General features: G+C 37.6%; 1 protein-coding gene across 3 annotated transcripts in view; it reads left to right on the forward strand.

Moving 5' to 3' along the window:
• PARD3B (par-3 family cell polarity regulator beta) overlaps nt 1–23,663 on the forward strand; it is a 1,151,736-nt gene that overhangs the window by 738,308 nt on the left and 389,765 nt on the right. For all 3 annotated transcript variants that reach the window (XM_019975590.2, XM_070800250.1, XM_070800252.1), the window contains one exon: nt 13,827–13,871. In XM_019975590.2, coding sequence (XP_019831149.2) covers nt 13,827–13,871 — 45 coding nt within the window. The remainder of the gene's footprint in view (nt 1–13,826; nt 13,872–23,663) is intronic.

Consider the following 23,663-nt stretch of genomic DNA (forward strand, 5'->3'; position numbering starts at 1 on the left):
GTTCTAATATGATGGATTTTAAGTTTATAGTTTCATGTCCAGAATTGTTGAAACAGTTCCTCTGATTAAAGCCAGCAATAGTTTTGTTTTGTTTTGTTTTTTTCCTATCAGCCATTCTAGGCACAAAGCTTAGAGCCTGTGTGTTTTACAAAGACCTGCCAAAGTATCCTGGACTGAAAAAACTACTGTCTTTAAATTATAAGAATAAAACCAGAAGTTTGAAATTATTAAAGACTATCTCTGGAATGTAAAATTATGCCAGTGTTATTAATTATTACATTTAGAATTTATTTTTAAATATCAATAATTGCATTTGTATTGGAGGATTTTTTTCCCCCAGTTGACAAGAAATTCTAGGTGTGCACAAAGCTTGCTTAAAAGAAAATCAACCAGTTGTTACTAAATGAGAAATTGACACCCAAATGATTTTAAATCAGTTTTTCTAAGTCTCTTCTGAAGTTTTATAACAAGAAGCTGTATTTAATATAAGAATTGAAGTAGCAACAGCAGGGAGGGGAATGACATACTATAGATTAAGCCCACTGCTTTTCCTTTTCCCTTCATTGGTTGGTAGCCACTGAAGCCTCCAAAGAAATCCCTGGTCTAAGGGAAAGAGGTTAAAAAATCACTTTCTGTGAAGTCACTTTGGAGTGTGGGTCTGGCAACTTTCTGTTTTTCCTATTAATGTTTTCTATTAGCTCAACCTTGTTCAGGATTCTTAATAAATTTCAATATCTTCCAAAAGATAGTGAACATTTAATATCTATGTATAATCACCCGTTCTGCAAAGAGGAGCCTGATTTAAATGAGCTCATCTAATAGACCAGTATAAAATACCAGATCATTTCACTAGAGTGCACGCAGAACTTTGTGATCTATTTAAGTGAACGGTTGTATGCTCTGAATTGGAGACACAGCACATAAACCCCCAAATTAATATCCTCTAATAAACAATGAGTCTGGATGACAACTTTTCAAAATCTATTACATACTAGTAGCCTTGGTTTTGCACAGTTTGCATATTAAACAGATGATAGTAGCGTCTGGGCAGAAATACATTTCTGTTCATGCCAGAACAGAAATCTTTTAATAGTACTTATTGTAGCCAAGAACAGAAGCAACTGTGCAATCCCCAGCAAGAAGTCACATGCCAACATTAATTCATGCACAAATAAACTGAGTTTCTGTCCTAATGTGAAGTCCATAAGCTCTAGGGGAAATGCACATGAAAATCCTAGGTAGCTCAGGTTACTAGATTTGAGGGTTATGTTTCACTTCTGGGCTGGCCAGTGAACTTTACAAGAAGAGACACTGCCTAGAGATGGGAGAGTAAGCCAACCCGCAAGCACCTAAAGAGAACAGGGGTGGTGTTCAGTAATGTAAGCTCTGAGCATGACTCGGGTGTAGAAGGCTGACTTATCAGATGTATAAGTGACACACAGCTCAGTGGGTTAGCTAATGTGTGGATGACAGAATAGGGATTCAAAAAGATCTCAACAGGGAGAACTGATGAGCTGCAATTCAGAAGATTAAATTTAATAGGGATAAATGTAAATTCCTGAAGCAACTTCCTTCTCCTGTCTTACTCCCATCCAATTCATTTTCCACGCTGCAGCCTGGGTGATCGTTTTAAAACATAAATCCGATCATGTCACTTTCTTGCTGAAAATCCCTTAGCAGTGTCCCATTGCCTTGAGGATAAAGACAAAACTCATTAATGTGGCTTCTGAGATTCTCCATGACTGACTCATTTCTTCTCCTACACTCAGTCTCTCACTAGTCACCCTCTGTACAGAGGAGTTTTAGGTTCTATGTGTGGGATCCTGTTTTGGGGTTTTCATGTTTCCTCTGTCCTAATACTAGCTTCATCCATCTCTGTATATCTCCGGGTCTCAGTTTAAAGCCATCAGGAACACTCAGTCTATAAACTAGGTCCAGTCTCTGCATTTCCCATTGCCCCAGATCCCTGAGCATCCTTCTTTCATTCAACAGATATTTATCAAGTGCCTACCATGTACCAATGAGCTTCCCTCATAGCTTAGTTGGTAAAGAATCCGCCTGCAATACAGAAGATCCCGGTTCAATTCCTGGGTCAGGAAGATCCCTTGGAGAAGGGATAGGCTACCCACTCCAGTATTCTTGGGCTTGCTTCCCTTGTGGCTCAGCTGGTAAAGAAGCCGCCTGCAGTGCGGGAGACCTGGGTTCAATCCCTGGGTTGGAAAGATCTCTGGGTTGGAGAAGGGAAAGGCAACCCACTCCAGTATTCTGGCCTGGAGAATTCCATGGACTGTATAGTCCATGGGTTCGCAGAGAGTCAGACACGACTGAGCAACTCTCACTTTCACATGTACCAGGCACTGTTCTAGACCTTAAAGACAATTCAGTGAACAAAGCAAAACCCACATTCACACGGAACTTTTGTTCTAATTAGGGAAGATGTGAGTGATGAGTGCTTTTAGGAAAATGAACCAAGGTGAAGAAACAGTAACAGAGTTGGGGTTTGTAACAGTTAGAGGCCTCCGGCCTTAGTAGCCAGGGAACAGCTCTGTGATGATCCTTTGTCTGTAGAGATGTGAGTGAAGGAAGGCATTGAACTACATGGGGAAAACCCCCCGATGAGGGCCGCACTTGGCATATTTATGAAACTGCAGTGAGGCCACGGTAAGTGAAATACACTGAGCAAGGAGAGGGCCATGCAGAACAAGGTTGGAAAGACCCCTGCGGACCAGGTCTTGGAGAGTCTAGCAAGTTTTCAGATTTACTTCTAAATGTGATCAGATTGGGAGGCTTTTAGTTAAGAGACTGTCATGATAAGCTTTTTGTTTTGTCTTTTGTCTTATAAGGATTATAATAGTTTCTATGTGGAATAGAGACTGAGTACAGAATCTCAGAGTTGAGTCAAGGGTTATTACATCTGTCAGGGAGAGAGCTGAAGGTAGCTTTGATGAGGAAGGTTTGCAAAATACCGCATGCATTATCTGCGGTTAGTTGTATGGTAGAAACCCTGCTGGTGCAGGGCTCACGACTACCTTGTTCACTTCCACAATCCACATGCCCAGCATGATGGCTGGCATACCACTGACTCTATAAATATTTGTTGGACAAAGATACTCAACAACAGTTAATGTAAAAAGGACTTCAGGATTTTTGTTAACTGTACATGTGATGAACTAACAACAATTGTCCTATTTGGCTGCCAAAATCTAATACTGTCAGGTTGCATCAAAAAGTTGGCAGGGGGAGGTGAAAAAGAGATGTGAGTCCCCAGCACCGTGCTGCTTCTACTTTATCCATACTATCGACCTGATCCTACACCATTTTTCCCTCTCTGTCTTCTAGTAATGGTGGCCCTCAGTTGCAAGACCACACACTTGATTCATTTGTGGTTCCTTCTTTTGCCTCATTCCTGTGTTCAAGCAATAAATTCTCTGTGATGTCACTCTAACCTTTCTTCATTCCTCCCTTTTCTACTGCTGACATTATCTGAACAATAGTCTATGCCTCTCCTTGGTAACAATTTCCAGGTGTACAAGAATTGAAACAACTTATGACAGCTCTATTTCTTTCTTTTGAGAGCATCCACAACCATTTTTAAGAGACACTATGTGCTCTTTCTCCGGGTTTGCTATGAAATTCTACTTTAGGTGATAGTGGTGGCTAGTGAAATGTGTAGTTCTTGGTGGTAAAACTATTAGCAAAATCCTACCTCTCAGACTCACATAGTAGAAGGAATGTGTGCTTTGAAGTCAGAAACCTTCAGATCCTGGCCATCCCACTTGCTCACTTTATGACACAACTCCTCTGAGCATCAGATTCCTCCTCTGTAAAGTGAAGGTAATAGTGTTTACATGGCTTTTATGATGATTAAATAGGATAACATGTATTGAAATGCTTGGCATGATTTCTGACACATATAAGTAGGTAGTAAGTTTTAGTTTCTTTCCTCCTTATCCCTGGTAAAGATGAATCACTCTATGGAAATATACATTATAAATAGTGGAATGAGAGGTGTGTTTTTCCACTGGTTAATAGTGAATAATGGCCATTTATTGTGTGACTTAAACGGTAGTCTCTGCCCTTTTTTTCCCTATGGTTTAATCAATATTGATTTCTTGCTGAAAACAGAAAAACTTATCAAGGTTCTAGGAAACCTGAGAGTTTCCATAGTCTGAGTAGTGGAAATAGTCCAACCCTAGGGTCAGTTCAGTTCAGTCACTCAGTCATGTCTGACTCTTTGTGACCCCATGAATTGCAGCACGCCAGGCCTCCCTGTCCATCACCAACTCCCGGAGTTCACTCAGACTCACGTCCATTGAGTCTATGATGCCATCCAGCCATCTCATCCTCTGTCATCCCCTTCTCCTCCTGCCCCCAATCCCTCCCAGCATCAGAGTCTTTTCCAATGAGTCAGCTCTTCGCATGAGGTGGCCAAAGTACTGGAGTTTCAGCTTTAGCATCATTCCTTCCAAAGAAATCCCAGGGCTGATCTCCTTCAGAATGGACTGGTTGGATCTCCTTGCAGTCCAAGGGACTGAGAGTCTTCTGGAGAGTCTTCTCCAACACCACAGTTCAAAAGCATCAATTCTTCGGCACTCAGCCTTCTTCACAGTCCAACTCTCACATCCATACATGACCACTGGAAAAACCATAGCCTTGACTAGACAGACCTTTGTTGGCAAATTAATGTCTCTGCTTTTGAATATGCTATCTAGGTTGGTCATAACTTTTCTTCCAAGGAGTAAGCGTCTTTTAATTTCATGGCTGCAGTCACCTAGGGTAGATCCTGAGAATTCACAGGGAAGGAAGTTTCCTGGGAGGGATCCCACACAGCCATCTTTTTCCTGTTATAGATTAACAAATGAGAGAGAGAGAGACTTCATACAACTAACTTGAGGACCTTTGTAATTTGTAAAGATGAATAAAATAATATCTTTGCCTTCATTGAGTTGCCCACAAATCAACATAACACCATGTAGAAAGTGGTACATTTGCTTGGAGGCAAACCTAAAGCGTTTTAGGGAGGACAGAAATAGAATATCCTACAAAGAAATGGATATGGTGGGGAGCTGGACCCAGGAGAAATATAGTATTTACAAATGAGAGGTTTAAGGCATTTTCAGCTAAGGATAAAGACAATGGGCAGAAACAAGGAATCATTCTAGAGAATGTGAATAAAAAGTGAATAGAGGAAAATACAAGGAGAAGGGTAAAAAAAAGAGTTCAAACTTGAATTTAAAGACTAAGGAGACTTATTTTCTAGGCAGTTGAATTTAGTGAAAGTTTGGTTATGAGGACTCTTGGAAGGTGGTTCTCTGGCAGTTGCTCATGAAGGTAGTGAGTGTGCTATCAGGACAGGGGAATAGCCTGGGCCTAGATATGGTTTCCTTTTAATCCATCAGCTTAGCAGCATTCTGTTCATGGTCCTGTATTTCAAAAAAATAATTGTTTTTAATTCCTTATATTCAGCACTGATTCCATGATATCTTTATACAGGAGACAAATGGGTAAACAGATTTTCAAAGAATTATAGTGAAATACTTTCCCACAAAGAAAACTCTCTCTCCATGTGGCTTTTTTGGTGAATTCTGCTAAGCATTTTGTAGGAGGAAATAATGGGAATTCTATAGAGACATTTCCAGATAAATAAAAAGAAAGGAATGCTTTCCCAACTATGATACCAAAGCCAGACAGGGACACAGAAGAAAGAAAACTTTAGATTGATGTTCTTCATAAACTTGTATAAAATTCTTTTAAAAAATTTAGCAAGTTGAACTCAACAATGTGTAAAAGAAGATTATGATCAAGTAGAGTTTATCTAGGAATGTAAGGTTGGTTTAACATTTGAAATCAATCAGTGTAAGCCACATATTAACAAACTAAAAAAGAAAAATTGTATGATCACATCAGTATACACAGAAAAGTGTGTAACAGAATTCAGTATCATTTAATGAAGTATACAAATGTAAATTATGTTATTTGGGGATGAATTTTTGATAATTTTTTTAAAGTAAGAAAAGCATAAAGGGCAAAATTCAGGATTGTGGTTACATCTGAGTGAGGGAAAGGGGTCAGATTGGAGTGGAGCAGCCACAAACCTTCAAAGTAAAATAATATTCTTTTCTCAAACTCACTGATTAATAGACCATGTTTGCTTTATTGTTGTTCTTTGTATCTTAAACATATAAAGACTTTAATGATTCAGTATTTCATAAAAGCAATTTTTAAAGTTATGTTTTCTTTTTGTTTTTGTCTGAAATTTTGATGTAGCAAAAAGACATCTATTTATTCTTTTTTTTTAATTTCTTTTTTTTTAATTTTATTTTATTTTTAAACTTTACATAACTGTATTAGTTTTGCCAAATATCAAAATGAATCTGCCACAGGTATACATGTATTTACAGCTTTGGAAATTCATATTTGTGTACTGAAAGGAGTACCCTCTATGCTAAGTACTCAGTGTTTTTGTTAATGTAATGTGAAATTTTCTGTAAGCACAATGAACTTCTCTTTCAAGTGTCATTACCACATGAATAACAATGGTGAAATTAGTGCCAGCAAGCCCAAAACTAAATATAAAAGCACTAATAACACATTTATTAAAAATACAAAATGAGTTGTGATTAGACTACCAATTATATTTTTTCTACACTTCACGACTCAAAATTTAAGTAAGTTTATATTTATTCTAAACATTTCTACTATGTTGTGGTCTTTATTAGATCTATCCCAGAATCTAACTCCAGTCACCTTCTTCTGACCTTTCCTTGCTAAGAACATGTCTACAAATTGCACCATAAGAATTTTACTAGGTATCTATACATTTTTGTCACAACATTTATATAACCATGTGTATATCTTGATAAACATATTTCACATTCATTGGTCTAGAAGCTTTTGCTGAAAGGATATATCCAAATTGCTGCTTCCTTTCCTTTATTCTTACAAATGATGCATTTGTTCACTCAGCAAACATCAAGAGTACCTACTAGAGATTGGGCATGATTCCATGCCTACAAGGGTAAAACCAAGACACACCCTTTCCTTAAGGTGTTCACAGTTTAATGTGAAAAGAATCATGCACAAATAATTGAGACATTTACAAACTGAGTCCCTAAGTTCAAACTGGAGATGTGAGAAGATGATGTGGAAAAGATGACATTTGAATGGAATCTTAAAGCATGTTTTCCTAGAAGGATAATGGAAGCATTTTTGTTATGAGTCAGAAGAAATTGCATGTGCTGTGTATACATTGTACAGATGCATGAAGTTACATAGCCTGTTCAAAAACATACTTGTGATATGATAGAGTGCAGAGCACCCAGCAGAAGTGGTAGGGTGTGAAAGACAGGCATTATCCATCTTTGAGTACTCGCTTCTACTGGTGTCCGTGATAAGTTTTTGTATTCTCTAAGTTGTCTCATATTCTCTGGTAGGGAGCATTATCTGCAGTTTACAGATAAGTTCAGAAGATTGAAAAAGACTAATTAGTCCCTGGACACACATATAATTATGGGCTTCCCTGGTAGCTAGAGACAGCAGTTTGGTTCCTGTGTTGAGAAGATCCCCTCAGGAAGGAAATGGAAACCCACTCCAATATTCTGGAAGTTGCCCTATAACATTAGAAGAAAACTTCAGTTGTTGTATTCTGATTAGCTTACTGTCAGAGTAGCAGCACATCTAAGGATGAACAGGGTGCTTTGCAGGCAGCTAACTAAGAGAGATGGTGAGAATATTTGTGTCATTATCTCCTACTGATCACCTTGCCCATTTTTCAGCAGATGCCTTACTTTGTTTTTTTTTTTATTTCACTTGTTTTTCAAGAGTTGGAAGAATTTTTCAACACATAAGAATTTATAGTGCTGAAAACCCAAGAAAGTCTCCCTAAGGAGAAGCAGTATGCCAAATAGTCATCGACATAAGAAAACAATATAAATTAATGCAGCAATACTTCATGGTTGTGAAAGAGGGAACTTAATTTACAACTTGAAACAGGTTTGTGTTCCTTAGAAATTCTGGAAGGCAATGAGTGGCACAGAAATTGATCTGCTGAAGGAGAAGAAAATTGATTCTTAATATTAGCAACTACATCATTTTTTTTTTAATTCTGAAGGAACAACTTTTAGAAACAAGTTTATTAGCTAATAAGTAATTATTTGATATTTAGTTTCCTAGTAAACTATCCAAAAAGACATATTTATGGCCTCTTTAGAAGATGGATTTTTATTGTGCCAAACATCATCTTCAAAACAGCAGTCTCTATTATGTCAAAGACAGGGAAATCCAAAGTTAAATGAAATAGAGCTGTCTGTGTGAAAGACAAGCATTGTATCATGTTATAGAACTCTGCTTTGCATCAAAGTATCTTGATATGAAGTAATGGGAATCTGAACACATTTGCATATTCCCCATTTATGACATAGTGTTGGCATCCTCAAAAAGAATAACTGTAGCTGATGGCAATTTTTATCTGAAAAGGTTTGTGCATGTTAGTAATATACCATCTTCTGTCAGCATAAGAAGAGCATATGGGGTCCATTAGCTCACCAAATCTGCCACTGTTCTGCAAATTTTTATTAAGCAAGTGAAGTCCCTAATAGTCACTTATGTTATAAAATGCATATCAAATACTATCAATAAGCAAGGAGATTATTTTCCCCCAGTGAGAATGCATTTGAAGTGTATAAGAAGGCTTGACAAAAGAATAAAACACTTTAAGTGATCACTATATTAATATAAATATGTCCTCCTGGGAAGCCAATGTATGTCTTACATGGACTTTAATGTTTGCCACGAAGTTCTCAAAGCACCATATTTTTCAGATTTTCTTCCCATATTTTCTTTCTTTATGGTTTCTCTCAACTCTAACAGTGAACCTAGTTGAAATTAACCAAAAGACACTGTGCGTTTATCCACATTTTTAAAAAAGGTTCCATTAGTGATGGGTAGCTGGTAGACCTTTGATTGGCTTCAGAGGTCTACAACCGAAGGAACTGGAGACATAGGCTGTCAGGTCGCTGTGTTTCCTCAGCAAGTCTTCCTGAACCAGAGGCCATGCCAGGAAATTAACAAGCATCCAAACCGAAGAGTGCCTGCATTATGAAAACCCTCATAACAATTCAATCAAATGGTGTCCATTGATCCTGAGTTGAATGCCAGGAAGCAGGAGCTTAATATAGAAATCCCATTATCTAGAGAAATCTCAAGAGACACCAAGTCCACAGTGCCCTCTAAATATGTAATAGCAGTTATAATAAAAATATCTATGAATTTCATCTTCAGAAGGACTCAGCATTTCACTGGTACTTCTTTAACCACTATAGTACCGTTTAGAGTAATCAAGAGCAAATAGTACCAGTCCTTGGGTAAAAGTGAAGGATAAGAGAGGGAGAATAATATGCTCTAGAAACTTCAAGGAAGAAAGAAAGGAAGAGGAGAGGGAGGAAGGGAGGCAGAGTGAGGAGAAGGGAAAAGGAGAGGTAGGGAAAGAGAAAGAAAGGGAGGAAGAGAAAGCAGTCTATCATTAGAACAAGAACAAGAAATTTTGGCATCTGTTCCATCACCACCCTCTTCCTTGATACTTTCGGTACCTTACTTGCCATTTTGGAATTGAAGACTTTTCCACCACCAGGCTCACTCATTTTCAGCCTTTTGTAAATAAGCTCTTTGTTTAAAATGACATACCTGTCATATTAGTATTGTAACTAATTTTGTTCCCATTGCTATGCTATCTAAATAATATGCAAGAAATGACTAGACTTAAGCTTCAGCTCTAAGAGAGAACTTTTTAGTAGTTTTAAGGTGGTGTAAGTGATAAAGGAAGTTGAGTATTAATTATAACACTTGTCATTAAAAAAAAAAAAAGCTTGGTGGTATATGTAATTTTACCTCATTTTCTCATTTGCTACTGTTATTTAAATCACTTCCCAGCACTAAGCATGTGCATAAAAGATGATTGTTCCCAATTTAACCTTTTAAATAAAATGTATTCTATTAATTAAGTCATTACAGTTCCCTCCATTTTCTATTATGTTCATTCATCTATCTTCTGTCCTAAAGATAGACATCTGTGTCAGTGAATATTTGGAGAAAGACCCCTAATTTTTATGCCTGTCACCCATTTGGATGTTCTACACTGTTTTTTGAAATAGTTTGTTAGTGTTCTAAAGAATTTCAAATTGTCAATTAAAATAATAAGTACTCCTACTAAAAATAGTAGATAGTATTCAGCCAAAAAGTTATCATGTTCAGCCTAACATGGCTGGTGAACTTTCAGTACTTATATTGGCTTAGATTTAATGGTATAACTTATGGCTGTTAAAAAAAGATAAAAACAAAAAATAAGATCTTACCCTTGTGTGAATTCCTGATACAGGATGCTTGGGGCTGGTGCACTGGGATGACCCAGAGGGACGGTATGGGGAGGGAGGTGGTAGGGGGGTTCAGGATGGGGAACACGTGTACACCCGTGGTGGATTCATGTTGATGTATGGCAAAACCAATACAATATTGTAAAGTAATTAGCCTCCAATTAAAATAAATTTATATTAAAAAAAAGAATAGCTGCATAAAATGAGACCGTATATATATTGCCTTTTTCGACTACAAAATAAACTCAGAGCCAGATAAACTGAAAGGTGAAACCTGTTGTAAGTGTTGGATTATCCATGAGATGCAACTGAAAATATCCTATGAAGTCTTTTCCTTTATAATCCTTGGCAGGTTAAGTCATAAACACCATCAGCATCATCAAATTCACCACCCTTCCCACTCTCACAGTTTCCATTTATCAAAAGTTTTCATTTATTGAGAAATACATACCTGAAACTGTGCTAAGTGATTTTGTAAATGTTTTTCACTCAGTTTTCACAATTCTTTGTATAGTGTTTTATATTATTTTTCACACTGAGAAACTGAAGTTTAATGGAACTTACTAACTTTCCTGGTAAATCTGGAATTTAAGTCACATTTATCCGATTATAAGCTATCATGTTATTATGTAAAATTATGTAAATTTTTCTATTTAGTTTATCATTACTGATGATTTAATAACTAATATTTATTAAGCAGTTACTATGGGCTGCCCTCATGGCTCAGATAGTAAAGAATCTGCCTGCAGTGTGGGAGACCTGGATTCGATCCCTGAGTTGGGAAGATCCCCTAGAAGAGGGCATGGCAACCCTCTCCAGTATTCTTACCTGAAGAATCCCCATGGACAGAAGAGCATGGCAGCCTACAGTCCATGGAGTTGCAAAGAGTCAGACATGACTGAGAGTGAGCGACTAAGCACATGTGATCTTCTACATATTTTGCATAAACTTACAATATATAACGTTCACTCTAAGCATACCTGGAAAGCAGTATCATCCTCATTTTATAGATGATGCGACTGAGGCACAGATAGGTAAAATAAATTTACCTATGAAGCTCTGGTTTTTACATTTATTAATAAAGTTAATAAATATATTAAAATAATAAGTCAAGATTTTTATCTCAGATGATTTCTCATCTGTATAATGGAAATGAATTATTTTGGCTTGAATCCATTAAAACTGTAGAATTCTGAACATGTTAAACAAAATTATAGCTAACACTGTTAATATTGATCATGATAGAAAGTTTCTATTCATAAGATGTATTCTAATTTAAAAGGTAATAGTATTCTAACATAAGAGTGTCTGTCAGGGCTTTTCTTACATTGGATTCATATTGTCAATAATTTGAGAAATATTATAACTCTTCTATGATTCATCACAACTATAGTAGAGTGATTAAAAGTGCTTTGTTTAATCCTTGGCTCCTCCACTTATGAGGTGTGCCTCAGTTTCTTTATCTGTAAAGATAATAACAACCATCATCACAGGTTACTGTGAGCATTAAATGAATTAATAGATATAAAAGGTAGAGGGTAGAACTTGTATATCATAAGTGCTAAGTATTAGCTACTAGTAATATTTTTTTTAATCGTCATCCTTGTTTTCCACTATTTTTTCCATTTATACAACAGATTCCACTGCAAGTTTTTTCAGAACAGGGTAAGACAGAATTTGGCCCACAACTGGAGCCTGATACATAGCGACTGGCATCTCCTCCTGGAAGCACAAAGTCTAACATGATTTTTAAGCAAGTTAATATTAATACCAGGGTAATCACAAACATGTAATGTTTCTATCTAGAAAATAAAGAAATGCTTAGAAAAAGGGGGCTAGGTGGGTGTGGGAAGATTTATGAAAATTTTTGTATAGTGACCGGATCAGTGAAATAGACTGAATGTTATAGGTAAAGGAAGGAGAGGCCTATTACTCTGAGACCAATCGAATGTTTGGGGAAATGAAGGAGATCTTTCTGTTAGCAAATTCCCCCTTGCTTTGTGTCTACCCTTGAGCCACCAGAGTTTCACAGACTAATATAGACTATGACACATGGTGAATATTGAATGGCTGTTGTTGAATATTGAGGTGATAATCCATGCAGAGTTGCCTAAGGGTTAAGAACACTTTGATTCTACGTTCATGAGAGATACTGGTTAGTAGCTTTCATAGACTTCCTTTGCTTGATATTATATCAGGGTAATGCCAGCCTCACAATGAGTTAGGAAATGTTCTCTCCTCTGAATTTTCTGAAAGAATTTCTGGAGAATTGGTAGTATTTCTTCCTAAATTTTTGGTTGAATTCATCAAGGCAGTCATCTGGGTCTAGAGGTTTCTTTCTCACAAAGTTTGAACTACAAATCCATTAAAAAAAAAAAAAACAAAAAACCAACAAGCTATGGAGCTGTTAGATTATCTCTTCCTATATAAGCTTTGGTAATTTGTGTCTTTCAAAATCATATCCATTTCATGAGAGCTATGTTCGCTTACGTTTTTACTCACTGCTGACGCAATATCCTTCCTCCTATTCTAATGGATGCCCCTAAATTATGAAGTTTTTCACTCTGGGTATTGGGAAGGGGAACTTTATTCCCAGCCTTATGAGAACTGCAGGCACTGTGTTCTTTCCTCTTTGGGGTAGTTTTCGCCCAGGTTTTGGGTAGTTTCCTCACATCATGTGATCATTAGCAATTAATTAAATACCTGCAGGGATCCTCTGCAGATCTCAGAAAGAATTCTGTATACCTCTCTTCTCTCTAATTCTCTGATCTAAGCTCTGTCTGCCCTGGTTTTCCCTGGATTTCCAGCTTCGCATCCTCAGACTGGCATATTCCTGGGCTCTGCCTGTGTTCCCCTTCTTACACCACAATCTGAAGACTTTCTCCAGACAGTAAACTGCAGCAACTGTAGGAATCACCCTACTTCTTTTCCATCTCTACAGAGTCACTGTCCTCTGTTGCCTGATGAAGATCTTATCTTTTGAATGCTATTGTTTCCTGTTATATTTATTTTAAAATACATTTTTCAGAAGGAATTGTAAATTTGCTCCCTTTTGGTCCATTTTGACCAGATACAGAAATTCGATCCTTGGGGACTGAGCATATTGCTGTTATGCACAAAGAGTCTTATTATATATTCTACAGCCCCAGATACTTGAGTTTAAGTTCTGTTTTTGTGGCTACAGAAACAACAGTCCAGTTCAAATAAGTGAAAATATTAAAACAATTCAAAAGAATGAAATTCTATTCAAAGAAGATTTAATGAACATATGTTTCTTCATAACTGTCTTTAAAATACCTACCAAGAGAAATGAGATGCCCCAGGCAGGCTGGGGAAACTTTTTTCTCAAATCTTTGCCAGTAAAAGATTTCACTTACTACAAATCTATATTAATTTATTGTTCAAAAACTGGCTGATTTACAAGTTGATCTGATCCTCATCTCTTTTATTTCTTTGCAGTGCCAGATGAAAGCAAAGTCCATTCATTGGCTGGACACAAATCGGGTAAGAAATTCCTTGTCACTGACTTTATATTCTCCTTCCTGGAAATCTCTGGCTGTGTTTGAGTAGTAGTTGGAACCTGTTTCCATCCACTTGTCACTGAAAGGCTTGCTCATTAATACATGAGATGTCTCTGACTTCCACAAAGATGAATTATTGCTTGGCCGTCTCAATAGTAGCATAATGTATGCTGACTCAAATGTTTAAGAAGGAAGAAAGATTTCCAAAAAATAATTATAAAACCAAAAATCTTTAACCTGTACACCAGCTGAACACTTGCAGTCACAAAAAATTACTAAGAAAACCCAAGAAAGTTTGAATTTTTTTTCTGCAATGATTAAAGTAGCAGGACAAAGATGTTCCAAAATAAGGAAAACGTGGCCATTTCTTCCTTCTCAAAAAGGAATCATCTTTCTACCTGTCATCAAATGGGATTGGGCCTGAGATGATTTATGTATGAGCTCCTTGGGGGTGCCCTAGCAAGTCCATAAGGATCTCTGAGGGTCTTCAGGCTCTTTCTGTATTTTGTGTGTGATACCATCAGGTCTAAAATCCAAGCTTTCCTTTCATTGCCAAGTGACCTACCTTCTATTCCTTTGCACTTCCTTCAGCATCATTTATTCACATTATTTGAAAACACTTTAAGCTAGTAAGTACAGGGTGCATTATTTGTGGGGATAGTATCCATTTTACTCTTAGAAATACCGCTCTAAACAACAGGAGGGTTATGATGTGTTGGCATCCCTTCATTTTTGAAACAAAGAAGTTGTTCCCATCACCAAGTATCTCCTGTGTTTATGGGCCAATTATGTTCTCAGCAGTAAGTGGCCTTGATGCCTCATTACTTCCATCATGTTCCAGGGCAAGATTATGATTTTTTTTCCCCTTTTCTTCTTTCTCTAAATTCACTAGTGATAACAGCAGGAAAGGGCTGGTTTGCAACTGTTAGATGTTTTCTTTTCTGCCCCTTCTAATAAAGAGCCTAAGAGGTTAGATCACTGTGAAAGAAAAGATTTCTGTAGGAGTGATAAATTGCCACATGCTGCTTGTTCCCATCATCTTCGTCCATTAAACTCTCTACCACGGGAAATATTTTTAGGAGTCTGAGAAGGAAGTTCCCATGACCAAGGAACTCCCAAGGATAGTCTACATTTTGTTCATCTTAAATGACTGTTACTACTTGTCCTTGGGCTTCTCTGGTGGCTCAGTGATAAAGAATCCGTCTGCCAATGCAGGAGATGCAGGTTCAATCCCTGGGTTGGGAAGATTCCCTGAAGAAGGAAATGGCAACCCACTCCAGTATTCTTGCCTGGGAATTCCCATGGACAGAGGAGCCTGGCAGGCAACAGTCCATGGGGTTGCAGAGAGTCAGATAAAACTTAGCAACTAGACAACAACTACTTGTCCTTAGTTCTCTTACACATATTAATACTTGAAGATATAAACTCTTTTGTGAACTGAGATGCACTTCAGTGTAAGTAGAGGAAGCATTTTTTAAAGAATGTTTATCAACTTGAGTTTTGAAAACAACTGATTAATAAATGTTCTGCCTTTTTCCAGGGAATCAAATGTTATTCTAATCTTACTTTGTTTCCAAACAAATTACTGTTAGCTAGTAACTAAAAATTATTGTCACTATTTTTAAATGCAAACATTATCTGAGTATATTGCTATAGTATTTTAAGTAAATTTAATGGTATATCTTTATGTAGTATGCTGCTGCTGCTGCTACTGCTAAGTCACTTCAGTCGTGTCCAACTCTGTGTGACCCCAGAGACGGCACCCAACCAGGCTCCCCTGTCCCGGGGATTCTCCAGGCAAGAACACTGGAGTGGGTTGCCATTTCCTTCTCCAATGCATGAAAGTGAAAAGTGAAAGTGAAGTCGCTCAGTTGTCTCTGACTCCTAGCGACCACATGGACTGCAGCCCACCAGGCTCCTCCATCCGTGGGATTCTCCAGGCAAGAGTACTGGAGTGGGGTGCCACTGCCTTCTCCATGTAGTATGAAATAAAGATATTAGTAAAGAAGTACTCTAAACATGAAATAATCTTCCAAATTGAAAGAAAATGGCAAAAATGGCATAATTTTAAAACTCTTAGATTAATTATGAGCTTCACATGGCAGCTTTATTTTAGCTGGTAATAGAAATATTACTAATGATCTTCATATCCCATGAAGCACTGTTTTAAAGAAGATTTTCATTACTGATGAGCTATTATTACAATATTCACTATTCTTATAGTTTAAGTACTTTTTTTATCCTATCACAACATCATCAATTCTTTCATTGGCTCTCTGTGGAACCAGGGAAAATGCTGAAAACAACCAGAAACTTGATAATTTTGAATCAAAAGTGGCATACAATTAAACACAATAAAGAGAGCTAACCAATCACCTAAAATTGTGTGCTGTAGAGTTCCATTAAATGAGAGCACTCTATAAAACATTCGAGACAGTACTGAGAGAACAAAAAGCAGCCTTAAAGAAAAAGTTGCTACTAAAGTCTTAAATTATAGTAATCCTCAAGAATTCATCCCTCCTGTAAAGGGCAGCTCTCTTCATTGGCTGCACTTGGGTAGAACATTTTCCATGAGGCCCTGGTGATAGCAGCAGTTTAACAACAGTGAAAGAGAATTAAGGGTCCTTTTGATTCTGGCAACTTCTTTCTGTCATTTTTAACATTCCCCTAATACAGAGCTGTATTCTCCATCTGCTACAGTCTATACTACTAAGCAAGTTGCCAGTTTGGATTGTAATGTACAATGTTGCCTAATCATTTACACTTATCTTGCCAATGTCAGCTTCTTTTCCTTTCATCTTTCCCTTCCCCTAATCCTTCCTCCAGAATTTTCGGGTGACAAAGTAGTATCTCTTTTACTAAGAAGAAAGAATATCTCTCCCTGTCTCTTTTTAATTATAAAAATGTGGACAGCTTTCATACTGTCCAAGACCATCAGGAAGTTAAATTAAATTGTATGTGCTGACCTAAATCTGTCATCTGTCCTCTTATTTGGGATGATATTCAACATTTTAATAAATTCATCTGAGTTAAAATTTCTTCTGAGTCAGCTACTTAGTGGGTAGAGAGCCGTTTCATGCCAAGTTCCATCTGTTGGCCTGGCTTGGGTACCTCCCAAGTTTGTGACAGTGTTTTTGGCACCCTTTCCTTGGCTTATTCTTTAAATGGTTGATCCCTCAGAGCTCAGATCAAATCAAAGTCTTAGGTAAGATAAATCTTTCTAACATTTTTGGCCCAAAATATAGTATTCCCTCACCTCTTCTGGAATCAATCCAGTATTCTTGAGACCTCTCTAATCATCTGCCTCAGGGGCTTTCCCCTGGCAGTGCATGGCATCTCACACCTTGGCAAGTAAAATGCCAGGCTGGTACTCCTGTTTATAATCTTATTAGATCCTCCTCCACATATGAGAGGCATTAATACTTATGGGATGGCGAGACTTACTCAGAGAAGTTAGGAACAAAATACTTTTTGTTTGGTTCCCTTAAGAAAAAAGTCATAAGTTTTAGAGAGTCTTAGAAAACCAAAAAGCTGTCTTTCACCTTTTCCCTTAACTGTCTCACTGATTTAATTTTGACAAAACTCAAGTCCTAGCAATGCGGGAAGGGATAAACTTCAGCAAAATGTATATTTTAAAAAATAAAACCATTTTTTTAAATGACAAACATTCAGAAGGAACATTAGAATCCAGAGAAAATGACATCAAATTTGTTATAGCTTTTAAAAAAATTGTGCTTTGATTTTTGCTATACACAGACTCGGACAGTATGTCTGAGAAGGAATCCTTTTCTTTTGCCCAATTTACTGAACTGACACTGAAACCAATAGTTTAGTGCTCCTCAGCATTCAGACAGAAAGGGCTTATAAATTTTACTTTTTTTAAACTGTGCCTTCATATTATTTTGTTTTGATTTACTGCTTAGAACGGTTTTAATATGTATTGACTGTCTGCAGAGATCCTTGCTGACCCAGCTCTTTAAGATGATGCAGTGCTGAAGAAAGCCGATGAGTCCTTCTTTATGAGCTCTGACATATTAATTAGCAAAATGGACTAAAAAGCTTTCCTGTTTCTATTTTAATTTCTTATAGTCTCAAACACCTGTCTATACAGCTGTAAAACAGGCAAGTCTGTAAAAGTAATGTTTGGCAGCTAGTGCAGACCTTTCCTGAGCTGAGTTTATCAATTAATGAGCAAGATTCATCAGCAATCTAGGGGGAATGTTTCCAGATGAGATGCCTTGCAACCACTAAGGACAGTGGGTACACACACTGCTGTTGAGAAGCTGAAGCTCAAGACACAAGTCCTTGTTCTTACGGTTGGTAACTCTTGGGGTTAAGATATAAATCCAGATATGGTGTGGCAGATGCCATGCATTGGCCATTTTATTTTCCACCAGCTTATGCCTAATACCTCACCATCTCAAGAACTGAGAAGAATACAGGAGTAAGACACAGTCTAGTTGGAAGGCATGACACACATGTCAAAATACCTATAAATCCTTACTTTACCTTTTGTAACATCAACTAGCTGAACTAGGAACACAACAGGTATAACTTCTCTAAGGCAATTAATTGAGCAGAAGAGTATCTAATCTTGATAATTTGTGCATTCTTTTTTCTGCATGCATGTGTACATGTGAATGTGTGGGCCAAGTGAAGAGATGTGTGAGAGAAAATATGCATGTGATGTACATACATTATGCATAATTTATAGCAAATGTGTATGTGATATATCCTATAGCAAAGGCTGAGAGCTTAATATGCAAGTTGCTAGCTTGATAGATCATACCTTCTGCTTTAAATGCATTATGTGTAAACTTCAAATCTAGAATGTTCGAATATAGCTAAAGAAATTGCTGGATCTTTGTGAAAGAACAGATAAAACATAAAATGACTGGATAGTCACTTTAATATGAGTAGTGGGCTATTAAATGATGTTCCATAAATTATGTTGAGTCTTAGTATTTCATACTTTTATTGAATATCTAAGTTAAAATATGCATTTAAAATTTGGAACACCAACCATGGTCATTTTTCATGTTTGAGTCTTCTAATTGAGTTACTGCTTTTTATTACTTTTCATTGCTATTGTTGATGAGGAAATAATATCTTGGAGTAAGTGGGGAGTGGACTTGAACTATCTTTCTTTCCTCATCAGTTGGTTGAGGTAATATTGCATGGTTATTTGGGATATTTATTTCTAAGCTTTTGTCACGTGTTATATCAGATAACTATAGCTTTAGACACAAGAAATGTATATATTTCCTACCTGTGTCAGCTTTGGTTTGCATTTCCATGGGATATAGGATGTTATCATTAAGGAAATTAATGATAACATCTAGGATTTTTTTCTATGGAAACTTGATTATGGAGCAACCCTGTATCTCCTATATTGCAAACTGTTAGTGGTTTATCTCTAAAATTCAATGAATCAAAACAAATTAGAAAGAAATATATCATAAGATAAGATTATTTACCATTTGAATATGGTGTATGTGTGTGCATTTCTTTATTTCATGAGTAAATAGAGATTACATTTTTTTTTTCTACAAATCACATTTCAAAATTATTTCTGTTCCACTCATGTTTTTTAAACACCCACTCTGTAACAGGTATTCTGTTGTGTGCTGGAGATACAAAGTGACATGTATCAGAAAAGAACTGCTTCCATAGTAAGATCTGAAAGATAAATAGAAGGTTGGCGAATAGAAAAAGTCAGTGAACTAACACATTTCAGGCTCATGGAAGGTTATGAAAACCTGAAACATCATGGTGTGTTCAAGAAACTGTAAGCAGTTTGCATGGCAGGAGTGCAGAGGGGAGAGGGACAAGCTAGGAGGTGAAGAAGCCGGCAGAGATTAGATCACAGGGAACTCCTACCAAATGGAAGAAAGTGAGTTTAATCCTGCAGACTCAGAGAATCTAAACAGATTAAAGGAGCAGAGTGGTCAGTTTTATAGTATAATGATATCACTCTGTTGGTTGTGGGGACTTGAAAGGATTTTTAAAAAGGAGAGAAGCAAGAATAGTTAGGAGACCATTGCGGTAGTCCAGATAAGAGGTGATGTGGATATAAAGTTAAGTGATTAAATGGAGGAAAGAAAAGTAAGAAATATTTAGAGAATAAAACCTAGAATTCTGATTGTTTTTTGTTTGTTTGTTTTTGGTGTTTGTTTTGTTTTTAATCAAACTGAGAAAGAGGGTCCAATGAGATTCTCAATGTGTCAGTCAGCTGTTGCTACAACCATGCTATGTAATAGCAGCTAAGCCACAAGGGAAGCCCAAGAATACTGGAGTAAGTAGCCTATCCCTTCTCCAGAGGGTCTTCCCAACCCAGGAATCAAACCCAGGTCTCCTGCATTGCAGGCAGATTCTTTACCAGCTAAGCTACCAGGGAAGCCCATAAAACCAACAGTAAACATTTATTTCTTTGTCATGTATCGTCAGGTGGATTAGGAGTTATAGATCTCAAAGTGTTTGACTGGGTTTGGCTCCAGTCTGTAGTTCAGGTCCAGGTTTACTTCCTGTGTCTCTCATCCTCCTTGGACCAGTGGTTTCCTGAGGCAAGTACTTTTGATAACAGTGATAAGATGTAAATAGAGTAGACACAGAGGGAACCCATAGGCTCTGTGCCAGTGTTCATGTATTAATGATGAGAGAGTGAAGGTGATGGAGAGAATGATAAGTAGAGTAGAGGGAAACAAAGCAGGATGCATGGGCTCCCAAGGAGACAGAATATTATATAAGGGTAGAGGGAAAATGCAATGGCACCCCACTCCAGTGCTTGAAGAAGGCAACGGCACCCCACTCCAGTACTCTTGCCTGGAAAATCCCATGGATGGAGGAGCCTGGTAGGCAACAGTCTATGGGGTCGCTAAGAGTTGGACACGACTGAGCGACTTCACTTTCACATTTCACTTTCCTGCATTGGAGAAGGAAATGGCAACCCACTCCAGTGTTCTTGCCTGGAGAATCCCAGGGATGGGGGAGCCTGGCAGCTGCCATCTATGAGGTCGCACAGAGTCAGACACTACTGAAGTGACTTAGGAGAGGGAAAATGTACCTGAAAATATAAACAAGAAATAAGGAGACAGCTGAGTCTCTTCCCAGCCCTGACTTGTATAATATGGGTAAGAAAGAACAGTTGCAAATAAGGCCTGCAGGAGAAGCAGAATTCTTAGTGGAAAGCTAGATGTCAGTGAAGGCTAAAATTGGGGGTATTCCCTTGGAGAAAAAGTGGAAACAGTACAGATTTTTTCTTTGGCTCCAAAATGTCTACCATAAAAAAAGATGTACAACTTGAGAGTTGCTAGTTAAGTTTTATCTGGGGCAAAATGAGGACTACAGCCTGGGAGGCAGCATCTCAGATAGCTCTGAGAGACTGTCCCAAAATGGCAGTGGGGGAAAGTCAATATATAAGGTTTTGGTGAAAGGGGAGTTCAGGGCCATGAAGCTCTCATTTTACAAAAGTTTTCTGTTGGTCATGAGGATCTGCTGTCACCATGAAAGGATTTAGTGCTTCTCAAAATATGAGGAGACGCAAGGATTGAGATCATAAAATCTGTTCCTAAAAACATCCAACTATCTAAAGACCTGTCCCACCAGATTCCCTGGAGCACAGAGTGTCTCAGTCCACCCTGAACTCCCTCAGGAATTGTTGAAGGTCAACAGCTATAGCAGCAAGGGATTCATTCTCCGTAAAGGCAGATGGCAGATGCCTTTGTTGTTCAGTCGATAATGCTCTTGGTAAGTGTCAATGTATAGGTGACAAAAATCACTGCAGACAGTAATTGCAGCCATGAAATTAAAAAACATTCACTCCTTGGAAGAAAGGTTATGACAAACATAGACAGCATATTAAAAAGCAGACATCACTTTACCTACAAAGGTCCATATAGTCAAAGCTGTGGTTTTTCCAGTAGTCATGTACAGATGTGAGAGTTGGACCATAAAGAAGGCTGAATGCTGAAGAATTAATACTTTTGAATTGTGGTGCTGGAAAAGACTTTTGAGAATCTGTTGGACTGCAAGGAGATCAAACCAGTCAATCCTAAAGGAGATCAATCCTGAATATTCATTGAAAGGACTAATTCTGAAGCTGAAGCTCCAATACTTTGATGACCTGATGCGAAGATCCGACTTATTGGAAAATATCCTGATGTTGGGAAAGATTAAGGGCAGGAGGAGAAGAGGGTGGCAGAGGATGAGATGGTTGTATGGTATCACTGACTCAATGGACTTGTGTTTGAGCAAACTCCAGGAGATGGTAAAGGATAGGGAAGCCTGGTGTGCTGCCATCCATGGGGTCACAAAGAGTTGGACACAACTTAGCAACTGAACAACAAAAGGCAGGGGAATTTTCAGAGAAGAGGTTAGAAGTGAACAGCATTTTGTCAACCATGGAAGGATAGTGGAGACTCAAGAAGACAAGATGAAGGAGTTTGGGATGGAGGAGAGAGTTGGAAGGTGAGTCACAGATGAACAGAGTGGTGTAAGGTGACAGCACAGGGAGGAAATAGATGACCAAAAAGCTCACACCTTGGAAAGTGACTAAAGATGGCAGGAGTGATGTACCTGGTTTATTTAGATGGCTCTCTGCATTTGCCAGAGAATCAGTTTTCACTCTTTGGTAAACAGAAAAAAAAGTCTGGAGCCAATTTAGACTCATTGGTAGCCTGGATGTATTATTTCTTGTAGAGAGATCTTATCTTGAAGGATGAGGAGATAAAGATTTTCCAAGAAGAAACGGTCCCAAGGTTATAAGTTTTGAGAAGATGCTTGCATTTTACTAGGTTTGGAGACTGAGAAATGGCCATGGGTAATCACTTCTGCTGGACAGGAGACGGATAGCCAGATCAAAATGAAGTGAGGAGAAATGGGAGGTAGAAATAAGCATAGCTGATCTTTCTAGAAGTTTAATATTAACAGAAAAGAGAGAGGTGTATCTAGAGAAGAAATTGTCATTGTTGTTCCATTTCATGTCATTAATGAGAAACACTGGACCAAGTTTGTGGACTGAGAAGAAAGAGACATTTGTAAGAGAATAAAGAAAGAGAAAATTATTAAAGGGATAAGAATGAGTGTAGTTTTATAGCAGTTGGCTTTGAAGAAGATGAGCCAAGATCATGGGGAAAGTGGCAAGGATACATGTGTTATAGATAAATGTGTAGGTAGAGGGGTAAAGAATGAAAGATGTTAATGGGCTCAATTTCCTTGGTGATGTCAAAGTCTGTACACAGTTGCGTTATAGAGCTATTCAATAGGCTGGCCAAGAATATAAGAAACACTATAAATAATAGGTAGCCCGTGTTGGGATGTGTTTAAGTCACTGAAACAAAATTGGATGGGAAACTGTATAACAATATATTTATACATATGCATGCACATACTGCATTCAAGAGTTGATTTGCAAAACAGCTGTGATTTTTCCCTGAACTAAAATGTTCTTACCTTTTGCAGTTATATTCTCAATTCTTTATTTATGGTGAAATTATAGAAAGATAGGACTAAGTGGATCATTATATATGTCTAGTACAACCAACTTCTTTTAAAGAGTGTTACTTAGGGAAAATCACCGCCCACCAAAGCCCCAAGTAGTCAGACCTATTGACTTCTCTTCCACAAACTCTTGCTTTGTGAATTCAGATGTCACTGATACCAGTTTTGCCTGATTTAATAACCTGAACTATCATTAAAATCCTCAAAATTTCCCCAAACCCGCAAGGATAACAGAAAGATAGAATAATTTAGCACAGCACTAGTCTTTTCTGCTTTT

The sequence above is a fragment of the Bos indicus genome, chromosome 2 (genome assembly GCF_029378745.1).
Source record: "Bos indicus isolate NIAB-ARS_2022 breed Sahiwal x Tharparkar chromosome 2, NIAB-ARS_B.indTharparkar_mat_pri_1.0, whole genome shotgun sequence".
NCBI lineage: Eukaryota > Metazoa > Chordata > Mammalia > Artiodactyla > Bovidae > Bos > Bos indicus.